The following is a 22,260-nucleotide window of genomic DNA, read 5'->3' as shown; positions in this document are numbered from 1 at the left end:
CTCACCTTCCAAGTCAATGTATTTCACAGAGCAGCTTCTACAGGGTCCTACTAACATTAATTTCCCCCTTATTTTTTCCTGAATACACTGTTCCTCTCCATTTTTTGCCTCTACTATTAATCTTAGCTCTGCTTTAACACTCCCTCAGCAAGATGTCCAGGGAGCTAAAATTGATGTTAACTTTACAGGTAAAATAACCCTTTGTAGCTTTTCACCTTTTTTTTTTTTTTTTTTAACACCTACTGTCTCTTTCCCAGGCAATTCCAAAAAACTTAACTTACTTAGAATAAATGGACAAGTTGTGTCTAATGAAAAATACACCTCAGTAATTTGCTGACACAAAGGAGGCTATTTTTTATTTGACACCTGTGCTTTTACCCCCAAATATATTCATGTGTGCCAGGGATATCCTGGTGCACAAAAAATACTAATGACCTAAAGCAAATATCCTGCCTTAGGTCAGGTCAAAAGCTGCTCCAGCATGGATCAGGGAGCACAGCTACTGCAGATGGGGGTGGAAAGGGGTAGGAAGTTGGGGAGATTAAGGAAAGCCCCATCTAAAGTGGGCAGGGTAGATGACAGGTTCCGGCAGAACCAGCACGGGCTCATCAATGAGGGCCAGTTAGGACTCCTGGGAAGCTGACCTGCACTCAAACCACCACTCTGAAAATAAGAATAATCTTGCTAAGGCAATTTTGCCATTTAACCCTAGACCTCTACACTATTTAAGCTAAAATCACTCTTTCACCCTCCCCCCCATGATTAGGTCACCAAAGCACTTCACCAACTTTTCAGATTTCTGGGAGAAAGAACAAACTTTCAAACTCTGAGTTCCACAGGCTCACTACTCAGTGGAGAGATCTAAAGACTCATATTCCATTTTATTTTACATTCCTTTAAGAAAGATACCCCTATTTAACCCACCATTTGTATTCCTTACTATCTTTCTGGTTTGCCACTTTAAAGTTTAATGACTGTCCACCTGAGAGCAGCAGGATTTATGAAAGGGCACACAGGTTCCCAGGAATATGCTATAGATTATTTTAAGGGTCATGGGGATCAGAGAATATTATTGAAGGATGCTCGAGGTAAAAAAGTAGCTTCTTCTAGAGACATAAGAGGAAAAGAGTAAAGAAGAGTCACTGGTTGACTTCAGCTTGGAAAAAGAACCAAAGATTTTTACAGCATAAGAGAGGAAACAGCATGGAAAAAAATGAGTCTCCCTAAAATCTGGCAAATTGGAAGTTTTAGAAGAGAAAAAAAAAATCCCCCAAATAACCTAGAATACCCATTTTATATTATTTATTGCCTCAACTCTCCCAATCAGAAGAACCTCTTTAAATTCCATCTGAAAACATCTGTCTCCACCTATTAAATTTTTTACTCCATTAATAGGAATTATTTATTCCTTATGCAGTTTGTGAAGAAAGCTTTACTCCAAAAATGATCATACGTGCAACAGGTGAGGAGACAAGATGGTAATAGAATTCATTTTGATAGAATCGTCCGGGCAGGTATTAGTAATTAAGTAGGATGGCAGCCTTGACAAGGGTCACAAGCTAGTGATTAACAGGACAAGTAATCTGAAATCAGATTTGGGGGTCACTAATAAAAGTAACAAGGATTCTTACAAACTTCAGCCAGAAATGGGAGAGGCAAGCCACAACAGCTGCATGTGGACAACGATTAAAAGAAAAAAAAAAAAAAAAACACACAGAAGCAATAGAGTAAAATAATTAAAACTTCCAAGACCCCTTTTTCATTTTTAAGAACACACAAACCATGAGGAGCATTCAAGCGACCCCTCATTGGGAGACAGACCAATTGCAGCAAGAGGCAGTTCGGAAAATAGGAAGCCTAGGGGGATGGGGGTGGAGTACGGTACCTCTTGGCGCTGGTAGAGAGGAGTTTGGAGTTTTTGCTCATGCTGACTTTACTCTCCTTCTTCTTGGGGGTGTTTGTTTCTTTCTCGGTTTGCTGGTTAGAGGACGAAGATGAGGAGGAGCTGGTGCTGGCCCTCGAATCGTCATCCGACATAGCGAACCCCCCACCCCACCCCGCAAACAGCCCCTGCAAGGGGAGGGAAACAAAACAGAAACACACAAACCATGCAGTCAGTATAAATAAGGAAATCGGGTGCTGTCAGGAGGGCTTCGGCCAGGGGTGCACCCGGGCTGCCCACCGCCCTCCACTCGTTTCTCAAAGTCTACAGGCCCATTAAGGCTTTTGCAAATCGGACGCGGCTTGTTTATTTTTGGCCCCAAGTGGGAGACGCGGTGGGAAAACGGTCCGGAGCAAGGCGAGCGGCCCCTCCCGCGCCCCCCGGGGCTCCCCTCGGGGCTGGGAGGGGAGATGCCGAGCAGCCGGAGGAGGGCAGGGCGGGGGCGCGGAGAGCCTCGGCGGGGCAAGGAGGGAAGGTCCCGGCGGTGTGCCGGCCTCGGGGCTGTTTCTGTCGGCTTTTCTGGGGTCGCGGAGGGCGGGTGGCCAAAGCGAGACACCGGGGGCCAGGAGTGGAGTTCGGCGAGATCGGGAAGAGAGGAGGGGCGGAGAAGAGTAAGAGAGGAAGCCGAAACGGGGGGACGGAGGCGGGGAGCGGGTGCCCGGTGGGGGAAGGGAGAGGCCGGCGGGGGGGCAGGGACGACGAGGCCCGAGGCCCCCGGCGCCGCGCCCCGACGCCTCTCCCCGAAGGCCGGTGTCTCGGCCGCCCGGCTCGGGCTGAGGGGCTGGGGCGGGGGTCCCGAGCACACGCCCGACTGCCACCCCTGGTGGGGGTGGGGCGAGGGTGCGAGGCGGGGGTGGGGGGGGCTCGGCCTCCACAGCGGAGGAATAACAATGAGCCCTTCCGCCCCGGAGGGGTTAATCCCCGCGGGCCCCCGCCCCTGGGGAAAACGGGGCTCCCCCGCCTCCCCCTCCCCCGCTCCCGGCCCCCTCAGCGGCCAGTGGGGGGCTCCCAGGGCAGCGCTGACAGTTCGAGCCACAATGCCCCCCCAATCCCCGACGCGGGCGGCCCCCGCACCCCACGCGGCCCGGGGTCCCTACCCATCCCCCGCGGGCGGGCCCCGGACCCCTGGGGCTCCTCGGCCCCTCTCCGCCCCCCCTCAGCCCCGTGCCCGGCGGTCCGGGCGGAGCGGGTCCGGGGAGGCGGCGAGGGGTGTCCCCGAGGCCCGGCGACGCGGCCGGGGGGCGGCGGGAGGCGGGGGGGATCCCCGTACCTCTCTTTGTGTCTGGCTCCTCCGTGCCGCCGCGGCGGCTGCTGCTGCGGCTGCGGCTGGGCCTGGCCACTCGTGTCTCTCTCTCGCTGGGAGAGAAGCGGAAGTGCAGCAACAGCAACTATTAAACAGGCAATGGCTTCCCCCAGCCACACACGCTCGCACACACTCCTCCTCCTCCTCCTTCTCCTCCTCCTCCTCCTCGCCCTTACCCCTCCCCCACCCGGCCCGGTCCCACCCACCCGCGCTCCCCTCCCCCTGCACACCTCCGGGGGGGCGCGAGGAGGACACAGGGGACCCCGGGAAACCCTGCCCCTCCCCACCCACTCCCCCACACCGCCGCCGCCTCGGGACGCCAAGGAAGGGGGCGAGAGGTGGGAATTTTCTCTCAAGTGGCTTGGGGACCTGGATCCTGGGTTGGAGAGGGGAAGCCGTTCCGAGATGGGGGGCGCTGGGAAGTGTATGGAATAGGGTGGCCACGAGAGGAAGTTCTTTCCAATAAGGGCTTTGGGAAAGGGGGGGGGGTGACAAATTGGTGGGGAAAGTAGTAATTTGGTGGGAAGGACTTTGGACTAGAGAATGCAGTGGAAACGCCCCCTAAAAAGTGATCGGTTTAAGGGGAAAAAAGGAATCCCACAACAGGGTTTTCCTTTGAGCTGACACTGGCTTCTCCCTCTGGCAATTTACCTGCTGAGAGCACAGGTCGGTTTAGGCACGCCTGTGAAAAAAATCTCAAAAGTAGGAGTTTTCTGCTCAGGCACGTGCAATTTTACAATTTTATATTCTTCTGGTCACTTTTTATAAAAAGTGGTGGTGTTTTATAAAACTGATGGAAAGGATTCATGACAGGGAAAACCAACGTGTAACAGGCTTACAAATGTGAGAAATCACTGGGAATAAACCCTTTACTACTGAATTAAACTGGATTTGGAATTTTTGGTGTCAGCTTACTTTAAATAGAAAGTTTGATTTTTTGGAAATTTTAAATCAAAAGTTTTGGGACTCCAGTACCTGCTTCAACAATACAAATGCTATTCAGCTAATCTTTGTATCTTTAGAATAAGCACTCAGTAATTCTTAACTATTCCTGTTTAGTATTTTTACCAAGATTAATTTTTTTAAGATTAAGCCTCCCCTCCAAAAAAAAAAAAAAAAAAAAAAAAGATTAACCCCTCAAATTATGATTCGTTTCTCACTGTCATTTCAGTTGAAGGAAACTGAAGACGTATATGCAATGCCACATACATAAGGTCTGGTACATTAAGGAGACCACCATGTCAGATTTCCAGGAGCCATTCTAAATGATCTCATTCAAATTGCCGTCCTTTATCATGGCAACAGTGACTTCAGTTACCACAGGGAAACACAACAAGGTGATAAAGCTTATGGCATATCCACTAACCTGGAAAACAAGCCTTCTTACCACCCACCTAAAGCCTTTCTAGTCCTCAACTTTAAAACTCCAACTTTATCATGATTCATAAAGGAATATGTGCATGCTTCTTAACCCTTACCAGGAAACCTGTATCTACCAGGAATTGTCATAGAATCAAGAAGTCCAAAATGTGGGAAAAATTTGTAAGTCATCATTTCAGCCTCCAGCCTCCTATCTTCAGACAGAGCTATCCCTCAGTCACTCAAATACATAGAAATTTTGAAAGATCCCCACACATGTGTTTGGTTTCAGGAGTCCTGGTAGAATAGATATAGTTTTTGAAATGACATTCCCTGTTCTATGTTATTTGAAAACAGCAACCAAAAAATCTTTCTAAAACCAGGTTGTATATATTTTGTGCTTCTGATGAAAAATACATAAATTCAGAGGAAAACAATAAGCAAATGTGAAATTTTCATCCCAACCGAGTTGGGATGAAGGAAATAATCTAAAAACAGTTATTAAAATTGAGACTTCCTCTTACAAAAATTTGAGTTTCTGATACTTTAAAATCCATGTACACACTATGAGTACAACCAGTAAAAAATCATATATGTATAAAGAAGAGAGGGGCGCCTGGGTGGCTCATTCAGTTGAGCGTCCCGTTTTGGCTCAGGTCATGATCTCAGGGTTTGTGAGTTCGAGCCCCTCATCGGGCTCTGTGCTGACAGCTCAGAGCCTGGAGCCTGTTTCCGATTCTGTGTCTCCCTCTCTCTCTTGCTCCTTCCCCGCTTGTGCTGTGTCTCTGTCTTTCTCAAAAATAAACATTAAAAAAAATTTTTTTAAAGAAGAGAGCTGGCAGAGAAGACAGGAAAATAAAATGTTTGATTCATTGATATGGCTAGGACAATGGGTGAATTTTTTCTTTATTTTTTGTTTGCATATATCATATACTTGGATACTAAATATAATATTTAAAGAAAAAAACCAAAAAACCTGAAAACGATAGTTGGTGTTTCACTGTTGATGCTTGGGTTGGACCCTGGGGAAATAAATCATGTAATTGAAGGGCTCCTTCTCTATAAGTGTTTTCCCAACCACCAGTCTAGAGGGATACTAGCCCTCTTTTGTGTTACTAGTCCTTATCTCTAACTCTGGCTAGTGCTTTACGGTTTGAGAATGACTTACTGAGGGGGAATTAAAAACCCCAAAATGTTTAGAAAAGAATTCACTGCTCTCAAAGACTAATCATTACATCAGCTCATTTTAAATATACAGTTGTCTGAATCATAAAAAAACTAAAAGTTCATTTGCAACCTTCCAGTTTTACATATTAACTACAAGGCCTAAGGAGTTAAATTGACCTCTGTGAGCCTCAGTTACATCATCTATAAAGAGAAAGACTACCTGTGCTGTACCCACTGGCAGAGTTGTTAGAAAAAACAATGTGTATTTAAAATAAGGATGGTTTGTTAGCTGTTGTGCAAAGTAAATTATTAATAATCCCACCTTGATACTAATTCTCAGGAATTTGTTAGGACATTGAGTCTTTAGGACTTAGAATTGATGACAAATATAAAAAACCTCCTAAGAGAAAGAAAGAGTCAAGGAATAATAGAATTTTGTTTACTAGAAGGGGCCTAAGATATAATCAAGTTCAAATTCCTCATGTTCTAGGTGAAGAAATTAAGACAAAGCCTGTAGGTCTTGTTCAAGGTCATGCAGCAAGTCGGTGGCAAAATTGTGGTTTATGGCTCATGCTGACTGCAGATGATTTTGTCAGTTTTGGCAATTTGGGGGCCGGGGGGGGGGGGTGGCGGGTGGTGGGCGGCGGTAGAGGGGGAAGCCTCAGTTAAAAAATGTGTATTGGGGCACCTGGGTGGCTCAGTTGGTTAAGCATCCAACTTCGTCTCAGGTCATGACCTCACCGGTTCAGGAGTTCGAGCCTCCTGTTGGGCTCTGTGCTGAAAGCTCAGAGCCTGGAGCCTGCTTTGGATTCTGTGTCTCCCTCTCTCTCTCTGCCCCTCCCCTACTTGTGCCCTGTCTCTCATTCTCTCTTTCAAAAATAAATAAACATTAAAAAAATTTTAAACAAACATTAAAGTATATATTAACATATGTATTAAATATAGTGTATACATTATATATTAATATATATATTAATATACAATATATGTATTAAATATAAAAGAACTCTATGGGCTCCTGGCTGGCTCAGTCGGTGGAGTATGTGACTCCTGATCTCAGGGTTGTGGGTTTAAGCCCCACGTTGGGAGTAGAGATTACTTAAAAATAAAATCTTAAAAAAAGTCAGATAATATTTTCAAGACCATATTAACAATCAAGACAATTGGGAAAGTGAAAAAATGGGAACAAGTTAAAGAATCACTGCTTTTAGAACATTTACTTAAGCCAAATAATGACCACCACCAAAGTTCCCATCTCCCCATTCTGAGAAAAATCCTTCTTGTTTGTTTATTTCATATTTATGGATGCATCTTAAACAGGTAATACATTCTCATGCTATATTATTCTGAAGAAATCAAAAGGTATACCTGGAAAATATCCCTCTGCCCTCCCCTCCCCCCCCCACCCAGCTCTGTGGTTGGCTATGCTAACACAAGCAAATGCATACATATACATTGGATGCTTTGATAGGAGTGCTCAATTTACATTTAAAAGATGCATCCAGTTACCGAAGCCCAAGTGGTGCAACACCGTGATATCCCCGAGCTTTGAGAAAGTAGGCTCCAGTTTTTTCTAATGCCTATTCCTGATTCTCAGAATAATCCAACTCTCTTCTTCAAGCCATCTTTCGAGTATTAAGTACTTTTAAGTAGAAGCACTTGAAGATCAAGGTGCTGACTGATCCCTAGTAGGTGAAATGATATCATTGATTCAAAAGAAAGAGACCCTGTCTAACTTTTGAGCACTCCTATTTTTGGCTTGTTGCTTAAATTGAACTTCAAGTCTTTCATAAAGCTGACCATTCTCTTTGGCCAATTTCATATCTAAAGAATCGTCAAACAAATTAACACTTGTTAATAAGGGGTTTTCAACTTACCTTGTGGCTGGATAGAAAGGATTTCCTTTTTCTGTCAAAAGAAAAAAAAATCTTATGTTTGGAATTTAAAAAGAATTTCTATAAAGACTTTCTGAAAAGATGGACTCACTGCAGATTTCAGGCCACTTGTTTTCTTTTATGATGCTCCTTTGCCTGAAAAATGCCATTTCTTATACAGAAAGATAAGGAAGGTTCGAAAAGAAGGGTCAATTCCATGAAGCCTAATGAGATCTGGGGCTTTTATCTTCAATTTGGGCCATTTTTCTGCAGGCCTTTTTTTAAAAAAACACTGATCCCTTTGAAGGACCCTAAGCATTGTTAGACTTTACTGGTCTTAAAGGTTGCTATCACAGGAAACTGGAAAGAGCTAAATTATTTTTTTCTACCACATGGAGGCATTGAACAACCATGTGATTTTCAAAACTTACCAAGACTTGATAAGAGTCTAGTGCTTTCTCAGGCAAGGGCAAAAAGGTTTGTATGATGTTGACAAATAGATAGCGCTTAGTAGGAAAGCATTCTCTCAATTTATAATTTATAATCTCCTCTGTACAGCCTATTCTCTAAATAAACCAGCCTTCTTCAACCTCCTATACCTTGATACCATAAGGACAGACTATATTGAAATATACTGGATTGCAATTCAACCAGTTTTGGTTCATTGATCTATGAAACCTTTTTTAAAACTTACCACTTTTTCATGGGGCACCTGGATGGCTCAGTCGGTTAAGCATCCAACTTCGGCTCAGGTCATGATCTCACAGCTCATGGGTTTGAGTCCCGCATCGGGCTCTGTGCTGACAGCTCAGAGCCTGGAGCCTGCTTTGGATTCTCTGTCTCCCTCTCTCTCTGCCCCTCCCCCACTCGCGCGCGCGCGCTCGGGCGCGCTCGTGCTCTCTCTCTCTCTCAAAAATAAATAACCATTAAAAACATTTTTTAACTTACCAGTTTTTCAGTTTACTAAAATTTGGGAGGAATGAAATCGTAGGGAAAATTACTTGTATTTCATGCTGTTAATTATCTATTGAGAAACTTTTTAAACATCATTTCCCCCCGCAGTTCCATGGTGTAGCCAAATCTATAGCCAAGGATCAAGTTTTGAATCCAAAACTTACCTCAATAATTGCAAAACCCCAGAAGCAAGAGGCAGCAAAGATACCAATCTTGACTTGCTAAGCCTACATGAAAAGTTCTGTCTTTGCAGAGGACAGTACTCATGTCTGAGCCACAAATCAATTAATCAACAAATATTTATTAATTGCCCTGTGTGTACTAAGCACAGTGCTGGGTGTCTTGGCAGATGTAAAGAAGTCTGAGAGGTACTCTCTGGCCTCCAGCAAGGGCCAGGGGAAAAGGGATTATAACTAAGCCTTGAAGGACAAGTAGGACTTGGGTGGATAAAGAGGCATTCACAGGGATGGAAATGACATTTAAAAAGTTAGAGAGAGGGGCCCCGGGTGGTTCAGTTGGTTAAGCCAGGTCAGACTTTGGCTCATGTCATGATCTTAGGGTTCGTGAGTCCCAGCCCTCCATGGATCCTCTGTCCCCCTCTCTCTGCCCCTCCCCCTCCCTCTGTTGCACCCATGCTCTCTGTCTCAAAAATAAATAAACTTTAAAAAAATAATAAAAATAAAAAGAGAGAGAAACACCAGACTCCAAATACTTTATTATTAAAATATAAATATATATATAAATCGTAGAGTAGAAAATATTTTATTATTAAAAACTTATAAAATAATGACACTGGACTTCATTCTTCAGAAATGTCACTGGCATGAAGGACAAAGAAAAACAAGATTCCAGATTAAAGGAGACTAAAGAAGCATGAGAGCTAAATGTAATATGTGATCCTGGACCAGATCCTGTACAGGATGGGGCAAAAAAATTTGTAAAAGACAGAATTGAATCCATTGAAAAAAATAGGGTATGGAAGTTAGATAAAAGTGTATCAACGTTAAATTTCCCAAAACTGATAATTATACTGAGGATATTTTTGTTTTTAGGAAACACACACTGGGACATTAAGGGGTAAAGAGGCATGATGTGTGTAAACTATTTAAATAACTCAGAAAAAAATTAACAATGTGTGTTGGGGTGGAGGTGGAGAGAGAGAGGGAGGGAGGGAACAGAACCAATGTGCCAAAATGTTACAAATTAGTGAATCTGGGGAAAGGGTGTATGGATGTTTTCTTTATTACTTGTATGATTTTCTTTAAATTTAGAGAAACAATAATGTGCTTCTGTCAGAGGGAATGAAATGGAGGGGGATGAAGAAATTACTAATGCATTTCATATCTGTATTGTTTTATTTCTTAAAATAAGTGCATTACTCTAGTACATTTAAAAAAATTTTTTTAACGTTTATTTATTTTTGAGACAGAGAGAGACAGAGCATGAACGGGGGAGGGTCAGAGAGAGAGGGAGACACAGAATCAGAAGCAGGCTCCAGGCTCTGAGCCATCAGCCCGGAGTCCGACGCGGGGCTCGAACTCACGGACCGTGAGATCGTGACCTGAGCTGAAGTCGGATGCTTAACCAACTGAGCCACCCAGGCGCCCCAAGTACATTTTAAATCTAACCACTAAATCTTAAAAAAAAATTTTAAATATTTATTTATTTTTGAGAGAAAGAGGCAGAGTGTGAGCGGGAGAGGGGCAGAGAGAGGGAGACACAGAATCAGAAGCAGGCTCCAGGCTCTGAGCTGTCAGCACAGAGCCTGACACGGGGCTCGAACTCATGAACGGCGAACTCATGACCTGAGCTGAAGCTGGATGCTTAACTGACTGAGCCACCCAGGCACGCCAACCACTAAATCTTTAAAAGAACAAAAATATATGGGGAAGCAGAAAACCCCAAGAAGTGATTGGGGAGCCCACAAATAAGCTAGTTTGGTTGAAGGACTCAGAAAAGTTGATTGGATGACAGAAGAATGAAAAGTGGGTACCTTGACTTTGCAGAGGGGCTTCATGGGGAGCTAAGAAGCCTGGATTTCATTACAGGATAAAAAGGTACCAGGGAAAGACATTAGAGACATTTTAGCCTAAGGGGTATTTTAAGAAGATTAGTTTGATAGAAAAGCCAGAAAGGAGAGAAAGGAGTCAGGGAAACCAGGAGGAAGCTATTGAAGAGTACAGGTGTAAGGAAGCAGCTCCAAATTCCTAATTCTCTGAGCTTACTTTAATTAATCACTGTTCAAAACTCTGTGAATGTAAGTCCCGTGATAGCAGAAACTATGTCTGCTTAGAACTATGTAGTACAATGCTTAGCACTTAGTAGACACACAATAAAAAATTAACTGAGGTATGGAAAGAAAACCATCCTTGACTCTAATAGTACTATTTTCCCTTTTCCCACCTCCTGTGATGTTCCATCATTCACATATGTATGATTACACTACCCAGCGGTCTACTGGGGCATGTGGAGTCTGTGTGGCTGTTCCCAGGGGAAGTGACCCGAGGGTGAGGCCTAAAGTGACTCCCAGGCCCCAAGGGTGGAAAGGAATACAGTGTTGACATCAGAGTTACAGAATTCCAAATTGGAAGAGCTCTGAGATCATGAGATGTGCCCTGTTCTATTGACAGATGAGGCAACTGAACACCAGAGATGCAAGATGAGTTTTTGGAAATCAGGCAACTAATTAGCAGCAGAACGAAGGCCTTTTCCTTGGAAGAATCCAAGTGGACTGTGGAAACTTATAGAATCTACATGTCTACCCCTCAAACATGGAGCAACTGACAGAGGCCACAGAAGCCAGAGGTAACGCCTATGAAGGCAAGCATGCTCATGTTCCGTCTACACAGCACTGCTTTCTGTGGCTCTGGGCAGTGTCAGAATCTTTGATATCCATTCCACATTGTATATTAGACTGGACCCAGATTTCCTACTCAAACACACACACACACACACACATACACACACCCCTCTTGCTTCCTAAATTACTCACTGAATTGAAAGCAATCCTGAATCTTACAGTGCAATGGTGACAGATATTTGCCCAGTGCGATTGTAAGAATAGAAGTGGAGATTCCTATATCCCCTTCTTTATCCCTGACTTTACTCACCTTGAGAAGTCTTTTTAGATCTTGGTGAAGAGGAAAAACAGGAAAATGGTGGGGCATGATCACTTTGGCTTTGTGGCTGAGGTTACACCCATCAGCACTGGGTTCCCACAGGTTGTCTCCCAACCTGGGCTGAAAGTTGGAGAACATCCTTGCCCCATTTTCCCACTGCTTTATTCTTCCCTACTTCCCCATCTAAGGGACGAGCATGGTTCAGGGCAGTTAAGAGATTGAACAGACCTGTTTCTATACCTGCACTGCCGCTTACTAGCATGACCTCTGGAAAGTTCCTCAATCTGCTGAACCTTTGTTGTTGCATATGTAAAACTGAAATAATAAAGCTCACTTCATAGGATCTTTTGAAGGTTAAGTGAGAAATGTCTGTAAAATGCTTAGTCCAGTGCCTGGCACGGCCCAAGCGCCCAATAAATGGTAGCTATCATCAGTTGAATCTAATGTATTTTTCTTTTTTTTTTTTTTTTTAATTTTTTTTTTCAACGTTTATTTATTTTTGAGACAGAGAGAGACACAGCATGAATGGGGGAGGGGCAGAGAGAGAGGGAGACACAGAATCGGAAACAGGCTCCAGGCTCTGAGCCATCAGCCCAGAGCCCGACGCGGGGCTCGAACTCACGGACCACGAGATCGTGACCTGGCTGAAGTCGGACGCTTAACCGACTGCGCCACCCAGGCGCCCCGAATCTAATGTATTTTTCGAGGCTCAATTCAGTGACCGCAGACTTTCTTTGGCTGTTCCAGAGTTAATAAACTAGAAGAAAAAATAAGTAAATAAACTAGAAGAGTAGATGCAGATAAACCTCAGTTATATACTATTTTGTATTGTTTTCTTTCAGTTAAGAAACCGTAAGCAAAGGGAGGGGAGGACCCTTGCCCTATTCCAGCTCCAGCCCAATGCCAAGCTCTTGGAGCTGAGTAACCACCTGTTGATTGATCGTTACCGTGGCAAGAGCCTCCGAAAGCGCATGAACAAACAAGTAAGTCAGAAAACATCTGGGTTTTGCCCAGAAATGTTCTTCTCTAAATGAGTGAGTCAGAATGGCCCAAGTATGTGACACTTTCACTTAAATTGTTTGGAAAACTGTCAGGTGAAGGGTCGTTTCAGAGGATTTGTGTCTATTACACGGAATTCCCTTTCTCTTTAGATGGATGGTTAGTCCAACCTCTTAAAAGTGTTAAATGAAGAGATCTAAAAGAAAACTGGCTGTGGACAGGTTGGGATTTCCAAAGAAGTTTAAAACATGAAGAACCTCTCTGGGAAATCTGTCAATCACAGTGTGGGCAAGTGTGGAAAATGTTGGTGAAAATGTTTAGGCTCCTTAACATGATTATTTTCCCCTATAAGATTTGCACACTGGACTCCCAGAAGCAACAAAACTGTCACAATCACTTCTTGTTTGAAAAAGTCATTTTCTGCAACATCGGCTCAGGTTTTTAGGTCCATTCTAGGGGCAAGATTTAGAACTGCACGATTTGAGGGGTTATTTGTCCTTTTCTTAGAGATCTAAATTTTTATTATATTCAGGGATTAAGAGCCATAACTTTTCTATGAAAACAATTTTTTCATATAATTACATAAAGATTTATAGCCAGAAACCCTCGAATATTGCCACTTATGCACAGCTCTGGGTCACTCCTTGGCTCCACTGTGTCCTTGAGCAATAGAGGTGGGGAGGTTAGGAGTTTTACATTCCAATATTTAGAGTTTATTCTGTTCCAGTTGTGTCTTAGCTTAAAATAAATCCTTGGGTTAGTGGGTTGGTCTAAGAGGTATATATTTAAGATGTTATTTTTGGAAACTGCTAGAGAATGAAATGAAAACTTGTGATATTCCTTTGAACTTGGTTTGAAAATAAAATACAGATTTTATGAACTTGGTGGTGAATACATGTACTCTCCTCAAACTGTCTCATTTGTAAATGAGTGACTTAGAAAGCCCAGAGCCCAGAATACGGAATTCCAATTCTATAGGTGTTTCTTAGTTCTGTCCCTGTGTATGGATTGATCTTTCCCCAAATCACCAACCATCCTCTTCTTAAAAAGAAAATCTGCATAAAGCTCCAGTGTGTTTATATTATAAATACACTATTATTGAAGGCATCCCATTGTTTATTTATTGCACATCTAAATGTTATATAGGGCCCAAACTAGATAATTCAGGTTTGGCCCTCTATAGGAATGGCTAGCAAGGATTTCCTTACGAGTGTAAGGTGGTTTTGTTTTGTTTTGTTTTGTTTTGTTTTGTTTTGTTTTGTTTTTAATAGAGGATTTTTGAATGTTTCCTTATGAAACATACATGAAATTCCCAGTTGTGTAAGATGTGAAGGCAAAGCTGTGCCATATGTTACTGTCCCTGAGAGGACATTTGGATGTGGTACTGTGCTGTCTCTGAAACAACTTTGATTGTTTGTTTGTTTAACTCTACCCCTGATGTGGGGCTTGAAGTCACCACCACAAACCAAGAGTTACATACTCTATCCACTGAGCCAGCCAGGCACTCCAGAACAACTTTAATACTTTTGCTTTTTTTTTTTTTTTTTTTTACACGTTTAGTTATTTATTTTGAGAAAGAGAGAGAGAATGTGTGTGTGGGAGAGGGGCTGAGAAGAGGCAGAGAGACAGAGGGAGAGAATCCCAAGCAGACTCCATGCTGTCAGCATGGAACCCACCATGGGGCTGGAACCCACAAACCGTGAGATCATGACCTGAGCCCAAATCAAGAGGTGGAAGCTCAACTGACTGAGCCTCTCAGGCGCCCCTACAGCTTCTGCTTTCTAAAAAGTCTCCTTTTGTTTTATTTGTTTACTTTTTATTAGGAAAAATTTCAAACATTCATAAAAAGAGAAAGAATAGTGCAAAGATCCCCATATACCCACCATACCACTCACATTCAAGAATTGATAATACTTGTCATATTTACTTTATCTTTTTTTTTTTTTTGCTGTATCATTTACAATGACAGACAGCAAGACAATTTGCCCCTAAATCCTTCAACATGCGTCTTCAAAAAATAACCATATACCACTATCACACCTGACAAAACTAGCAATAGTTCCCCGCTATTGTCTAAATATTCCATACATATTCAATCCTCTAATTTCCTTTTAGGTTCAAATCAGTGTTCTATTAAAGACCATTAAATTGCTTTTGTTTCTTCTGTCTCTTTTATTTATTTACTTATTTTATTTTTATAGATTTCATTTCATTTTTTTAATGTTTAATTATTTTTGAGAAAGAGAGAGAGAAAACATGCAAGCAGGGGAGGGGCAGAGAAAGAGGAGGAGTACAGAGGATCTGAACCAGGCTCTGTGCTGAGAGTAGAGAGTCCCATGCAGGGCTCGAACTCATGGACTGTGAGATCATGACCTGAGCTGAAGTCAGAGGCTTAACTGACTGAGCCACCCAGGCACCCCTGTTTTGTCTCTTTTTAATTTAGAACAATCCCCCAACTGTTTCACCTCTTTTCCCTTTTTTTTCCTTGTGGCATTTTCACTGAGTCATTGAAAAGACATGCCAGTTTGTATTGTAGAATGTTCCACATTATGCATTTGCTTGACTGTTTTTCTTCATAGTACCATTTAATATAACCCCTTTACCGTTTCTATGCCCAGTAAATTCGAGGTGTCATAGAAAGGTGTGATTCATTCCAGTTAAACCTTTTCGGCAAGATAGTCAAGGAAGTCACAGGTGACACTGTACCTCCCGTTGCATCACATCAGGAGGCAGTGAACTCGTCCCTTAAAAGGAATCTCTTGAGAAGCAGAAACATGTACCATTTCACGTTTGTCTTAAAAAACACCACTGGACCAGAACTGTGAATGTCATTTACCCTCTCAGATCCTTAGTTCTCTTATGAGAGATAACACCAATACTGACTCTCTGACTTCACAGGGTTATGATAAGGGCCGCAGGAGAAAATAATGGTAACAGCACGTATAACTACCATTTATTGAGCAATCACTATGTCAAGCCCCATGCAAGAGTTTTCCATTTACTGTTCCGGTTAATCCTCATGCTAACCACAAGAGGTAGGCATTATTATTAGCATTTCTATTGTGCAGGTGAGGAGACTGAGCACAGAGAGTGAAGCGATTTGGCACAGGTCAAACCACTGTTACGAGGAGGAGGAGGGACGCAAGCTCCACCCCGCTGACCGCAGAGCCTGGGCAGGAAATCACCGTGAGTACTACACAGAAGTATCAACACAGAAATACCAGTCGTTGTGTTAGGAGACTGAGAGGATGTTTTCTGGTTTTGTTTGTTTCTTTTTCTTTTTTCAGACTTTCACTGATGTTATTCTGTCACTTTCATATCCACGAAATGAATAGGCATTTACAGGGGAAGATGTACAATATGGATATAAAACAACAATCAGAATCATTTATTACTTACCTGCTCTGGTGGTACTGACAACAGAATAAAAGGAATCACATCAACCATAATAAAAAACTTTGCCTAGAGGGAAATAGACATATGAAGTAACACCATAAACAGATATTCTGTATTTTCTTTTTTACGATTCTACTCCTTTTGTCCCATTTTACTTGACATATGGCTCACTTCATAAGAATGTTTAAATATTGATTTTCAAATAGCTTCACTTACTTGGTCCTAAAACAATATTAACAGACCATGTAGCTTCCGGAAGGATCTGTTCTGCTGTTTCTGTAAAAAAAAAAAAAAAAAAGAAAGAAAAAAAGGAAAAGAAAAGAAATGTTTTGGTTTTCTCAGCGTTTTTGAATCAAGAGAGTTAGTTGGTCCCAAATATACCCAAACATACCCAAACATAATGACCATATGATTTCCTTTTTACACTTGATCTTAGCCAAAAGGCCGAGAAGCGATATGATTTCTTTTTTAAAGGCTATGATTAAGGCTACCTTTAAGAGGCACGGCCATCAGTGAGTCCTCTGAGTGAAACCTTTCAGATGAGCATCTGTCCTCTCCAAGGTGTGAAATCACATTTGGCAAACAGCCTTCTAACCCCCAGAACGCTCAACATGAGACCCATCATGTTTTATGTCTGCACACAATAAAGATAGCTGTGTAAACTGCGTGTACTCCTCAAAACATCTTTGCCACTGAAGTCACTAGGAGGTTTTTCCCCTGCCCTTCCATTCTGCTTCAAATATCAGATATAACAAAATATTTATTTTTTTTAAAGTTTATTTATTTTTAGTAATCTGACACCCAACATGGGGCTCAAACCCACAACGCCGAGATCAAGAGTCACACACTCCTCTGACTGAGCCAATCAGGCACCCCAGAGATACAAAATGTTTAATTTGGTAGCTGCGATAATTCTCACCCTGGAAATATTTATTATATTTACATAAAAGCCAGTAAGATCTTTGAAATAGATTTAAAAATATATACATGAACCCAATGTGGGGGAGGGACACCAAAATTATAGCAAACAGTGGTAAGGTAACTATATCAAAAAATCAAAAAGGTCTAATTGTCTTTTAACATACCTGGATGGTACTAAAAAGAAAAAGATGATTTTGGGGCTCCTAAGTCAGTTGAGCGTCCGACTTCGGCTCAGGTCATGATCTTGCGGTCTGTGAGTTCGAGCCCCGCGTCGGGCTCTGTGCTGACAGCTCAGAGCCTGGAGCCTGCTTCGAATTCTGTGTCTCCCTCTCTCTCTGCCCCTCCCCTGCTCATGCTCTGTCTCTCTCTGTCTCAGAAATAAATAAATATTTAAAAATTTTAAAAAGAAAAAGATGATCTCTCAAAAATCTCACATAACCTATTTCCACTCCAAAGTTCCTAAAGATGATCTTTTGCGGGGGGGGGGGGGGGAGGGGGGTGGAGAATGTATGGATTGCTTACTATGTCTTAAGTGCTTTACTTGCATGATTCCATTTAATATCTGCAACAGCTCTTTAAGGTAGCTGCATTTATTATCACCTACTTACAGATGAGAAAATGTAGTCTTACAAAGAGGTAAGTAACTGTGAGCAGTTACACAGATGTTAGGTGTTTAAGTTCCTAAAGATGATCTTTTGCGGGGGGGGGGGGGGGGGGGGGGGGGAGGGGGGTGGAGAATGTATGGATTGCTTACTATGTCTTAAGTGCTTTACTTGCATGATTCCATTTAATATCTGCAACAGCTCTTTAAGGTAGCTGCATTTATTATCACCTACTTACAGATGAGAAAATGTAGTCTTACAAAGAGGTAAGTAACTGTGAGCAGATACACAGATGTTAGGTGGCCGCACCAGAATTTAAACTCAGGACTGACTCCAGCGCCCAACCTCCCCAGCTATCCCTAGATGACCAGAAATAATGACTGCAATTTTCCTCAGCTGAATTTCAAGCCCTAAGAACATGCAAACTCGTAACCGAGTAGAATGCTTTGCGCTGAACCTCGAACAGTCCAACAAGAGAAACGGGATCGCAAAACGCAGCTTTCGAAGCGGGGACCCAGAGTCACGTGTCCTCACCAGCAGCAGCAGAAGATTCTCACCACTCCCCGGTGGGGGGAGGGTGGGGGGAAGGCTCTCCTCCCCACCCTCCTGAACAGCCTGTGGACATTCTTCTCAAAGACTCTCACAGCCGCTCTGGCATCCCTCCCCTTTCTGCCTCCCCTTCAAAGCTCTGGTGGTCAGTGCGTCTTCTTTCCCATCCTCTGGGGTTTCACCCAGCAGCCAATCAATAAATATTTGTTGAATGAATAAATGAATGAATGAGTGAATGAACAAACAGCTGTCAAACCAGTCACAGATGGAAAAGTCACAGAGGTGCATAAATAGTAAGCTGTTTGCCCAAAATAGCCTCAGCTTGACCAGAAGGTAAATCTCACCAAACTTCACCGTTCAGTTGGGGAACATTTATGTATTCTGTGTTAGATATATATTACTTACTTCCCATTTCGTACTTGGTTGCCTCACTATTAGTCAACACTTCACATTCTGTGGGGTTGGGTCCAGTCACCTAATCTTTGATCCTTGTTTTCTCAATTATAAAATGATGCTCTTAAGTCATACCTCACGGGTTGTCCTAAGGATCAAACAAGGTCACATGGGGTGGGGCTCTGTGAACTGTACAGTGCTTTCTGGTGCTGTCATCATGGGGCATTTATGGGCCCCTGCTACTTATTGTGTTCATCTAGTTGGTGGGGGGACCTAAATGTGCTGTATGAGAAGGGTGGTGTTGTGGAAAGAATTCAGGGGTCCCTGATGCCCCCCACCAGAACAAAACAAACTATAGCCAGAGAGGGACTTTCCTGAAGCCAGGCTCCCATGGGTGGACCTATGGAGCAAGGAAGGCCAGCAGCCACATCCCACCCTCAGGGAATCCAAGAAAAGGCCCCTGGAAGCCCCCGGAAACCTTGGGAATCTCCTCGCTCTTCTTTATCTCCATCGCAGCCATTGCCACGCTTTGGCCAAGACTCTGTCTAGACTGACAGCCAACAGCCAAATAGAATTAAGCCATTCAGTCACCCTGGAGACAGTCATCACTTACAAAAGAGCTGGGCTTGAGCACATGGCCAGGTGGGCACGTTCCAGTAACCATCAGGAGGCAGTGTCCCACCTTTCCCTCCTCATCCATCCTTTATGGGGGCAAAGAAGAGGAAAACAAAATTCAGGTGACTTGTCTCTGATCCATCCTAATTAGTCTCTTCCTCTTTGTTGATCTTTACCTGAGCAAGTGAGACAATCAGCATTTGCCTAGGAAGCTCTGCTCCTCTGACGCTGGGGGATCTCAGAGAATTAACGTAATGAGGCAGAAAGTGCGTCAATGGAACAGGGCTTCTTTCGTGGGTCTTCTTCACTTCCCCCTACTCTCTCCTCCCCCTTTGCTCTTTGCTCCCTGTCACCACCCTCTCCTTCCATCTGTGTTAAGAGGAAACCGTTTGAAGTATCTGTGAAACAAACAAACCGACCCCCCCCCCTTTTCTTCCTTCAAGGTTCTTTGCACTAATTTTTAAAACTGAAATTTTCATAGAAAATTGTTTTGGTGGGTTCAGGAACATAAATTTTAATACTCAGCCCCCAAGCAAACATTTCAACCAAAGATCCCTTACCTTTTAAAAAAAAGTGCAAAGTAAATTTCTGTAGCAAAGAAAGACCTAGTATTTTCTTGGGCCTTCTTGCAAACAGAGGCCCCTTAGACAATATTTACATCTATGTGTGGGTGAGTTGAGACTGTGCTTGGGGCAGTTGGAATAAGAGAGGCATTGATAGATTCCAGTAAGGCTGGCGGATATTGAAGACTAAGTAAGGACGGTGTAACTCGGGGAACGAGGACTGGGTTTGTGAAAAATGTCTAACATTTACTCAGCACTCGTGTGGACCAGGCACCGTGCTAAATGCTCCACAGATAACATCTTTTCATTTTACTTTCATAACCACCTGTCAAAGTAGACTCTAGCGTTCGTGACTCACTGACAGACGAGGAAACGGAGACGCTGAGAGGTAAGGCACCTCCCAGCTAATCAGTCATAGAGCCAGGAACCTAACACAGGCTTCGGACTCCAGACCCTGCCTCCTCCTGTGTGGTCTGTGGACCAGCAGCACCAGGCACGTGTGCTAATCTGCACCTTAGCAAGGGTGATGGGTGCATGCATTCTAGTCCTGCTCAGGATTTACCACTGATATTGCTGCCCCGAGCGTGCGTTCTCATTCTGAGCCTCCTGGGACCTGATGTTTACCTTCCCGAGGCTCAGTTGCTCATCAGTAAAATGAAGATGGGCTGAAGATCATCGCTGAGCATTCAAGGAACTTTACCAGCCGCTTTACAAAGGTCTCTAGAGGCTTTTTGAAGTTTGAGTAAACGACACTCCATAAGCGGTAGCAATAATTAAAAACTAATTTACAAAAAGTTCCTTTTGAATAATAATACTCAGTATGGGAAATTTGGGAAATGAAGAAAAGGTAAAGGAAACACAAAAATTCTCCCGTGAATCCACTATCCTGAGGTAACCCAAGAAACATTCAGTTGTGTTTCCTTTCCATATTTTCTCTTCACATGTGTGTGTATGTATAAATATACTTTTTTTTTTTTTTTTTTTTTTTTACCAAATAGGGATCATTCTATCTGTATGTATTTGCATGCTGAATTTTTTCTCTTCATATTTACGTGGTGGGCCTGTTTAAAATACTTTAAACCAGTGAATATACAAGCTGCTTTCCAGGGCTCAGTCTCTGGATCAGAAAGTTCTTTCCATCTAGTTTTGATTCCTTCCACTGGAACTTAAGAATTAAGATTAAAACTGCCCTGTGAAGCTGAAGCTTCACACTGTGCCCTGTGCACTGAAGCTGATTTCAGTGGTAGACCCATGTGTTGGAGAGAAAGCCTTGTTGGGGGGTGAAGACAGATGAAGGAGACCGCCAGGGTTCAGTGGCCTTGGGGCCCTGCAGAGGACGCACATCCATGCTGGGACACAGAATAACAGGTGACATCCCAGCTGTGCAAACTCCTTCACAGTTAGAATTATCTGGTTTTGTTTTGCTTTTTTTTTTTTTTTTTAAGTCTCTGTACCCCAGTGCTCAGAACTATGCCTGGCACATAGTAGGTATCCAGTAAATCTGATGGATGAATGAATGGATCAATTAATGAGTTAACGAATGAATAAATGAATCAGTGGAGAAGGTGGACGGCTGCCTAATGATATAAATCGAATATCTCCTTTCACTCCCACCTTGGCCCCAAACATGTCCTCTCTATGCTTCAGGTTCTACCATGAGATTATTTCTTTACAGCAGTCTTCAGAGGGTGTATTTTTTTTTTTTTGCATTCATTCACTCATTCAGAGAGGGGGGAAGGGGCAGAGAGAGGAAGAGAGAGAATCTCAAGCAGGCTCCACTTTGCCAGCACAGAGCACAGAGCAGGGCTCAAACTCACGAACCGTGGGATCATGACCTGAGCCAGAATCAGGAGTCAAACGCTTAACAGACTGAGCCACCCAGGTGCCCCAGGGGATGTGTTCGCTAAAACAAGCATCCCTGGGAGGACTACCTGTTTCATTTAACAGCCTTTGCAAATATGCTGACGCTGGGATTTTAGGAAAGAGTTTTCCTACAGTTTGCCACAGTCAATAATATTCTAGGTAAATCAGCTGTCTGAGCTGAGTTCTCTGTCCTTTCATATATTCAAATATCATGTCTTCATCAAGGCTCTTTTCTCAAGGAGATTTTGGCTTTACAAGCCCAAGGAATAGAGAGTAGAAGAGCCAATGGAATCTTCCCAGTGAAAGGTCTTTGGAGGTGACATTGTTTCCCTTGGCAAGAATGGTTGGGAATGAGCATGATTCTCACTACCCAGAGGCTTCTCTTGGAAGGACTAATGAAGAGCTAAATCGGACAAGGCAGAGGGCACACCTGACCAGGAGGGGGCTCAGTAAACATGGGCTTGCTCCAGGTCATGTGTTTACAGAGAAATCTTTTCCCAGTCAGCTCTTCTGTCGGCAACCAAGAGGAAGCACGTCTCACCGCCTTCACAGCTACCTTCGCAGTCAACTGTCCTCACCTCTCACCTGGATTCCTGCTGTGGCCGCCTAATTAGCCTCTCTGCTTCCACCTGTGACCTCTT

General features: G+C 43.3%; 1 protein-coding gene, 1 long non-coding RNA gene and 1 other non-coding gene across 5 annotated transcripts in view; 2 read left to right on the top strand and 1 right to left on the bottom strand.

The window, feature by feature from the left end:
- Nucleotides 1-3,414, bottom strand: part of UBE2E1 (ubiquitin conjugating enzyme E2 E1) — a 76,848-nt gene extending 73,434 nt beyond the window's left edge. The window contains exons 1-2 of one of the 2 annotated variants that reach the window (XM_045436298.1): nucleotides 3,213-3,414; nucleotides 1,886-2,070 (exon numbers count right to left, since the gene is read on the bottom strand). In XM_045436298.1, coding sequence (XP_045292254.1) covers nucleotides 1,886-2,037 — 152 coding nt within the window. In that variant the 5' untranslated portion in view covers nucleotides 2,038-2,070; nucleotides 3,213-3,414. The remainder of the gene's footprint in view (nucleotides 1-1,885; nucleotides 2,071-3,212) is intronic. The other variant, XM_045436296.1, reaches the window with a different exon arrangement.
- Nucleotides 3,415-3,471: 57 nt separating this feature from the next.
- Nucleotides 3,472-18,396, top strand: LOC123575695. 2 transcript variants are annotated; one of them, XR_006700938.1, is made up of 5 exons: nucleotides 3,472-3,583; nucleotides 11,230-11,404; nucleotides 12,561-12,701; nucleotides 15,786-15,903; nucleotides 16,005-16,396. It is a non-coding gene; the product is annotated as an uncharacterized LOC123575695 (long non-coding RNA). The 2 variants fall into 2 exon arrangements; XR_006700937.1 differs by lacking the exon at nucleotides 16,005-16,396 and adding an exon at nucleotides 18,033-18,396 and having other exon boundaries at nucleotides 3,473-3,583.
- TRNAR-CCU lies at nucleotides 6,788-6,860 on the top strand. Its single transcript has one exon. It is a non-coding gene; the product is annotated as a tRNA-Arg (tRNA).
- Nucleotides 18,397-22,260: the final 3,864 nt, after the last annotated feature.

This window comes from Leopardus geoffroyi, chromosome C2 (assembly GCF_018350155.1).
Source record: "Leopardus geoffroyi isolate Oge1 chromosome C2, O.geoffroyi_Oge1_pat1.0, whole genome shotgun sequence".
NCBI lineage: Eukaryota > Metazoa > Chordata > Mammalia > Carnivora > Felidae > Leopardus > Leopardus geoffroyi.
This window is presented reverse-complemented; position numbering and strand designations above follow the sequence as displayed.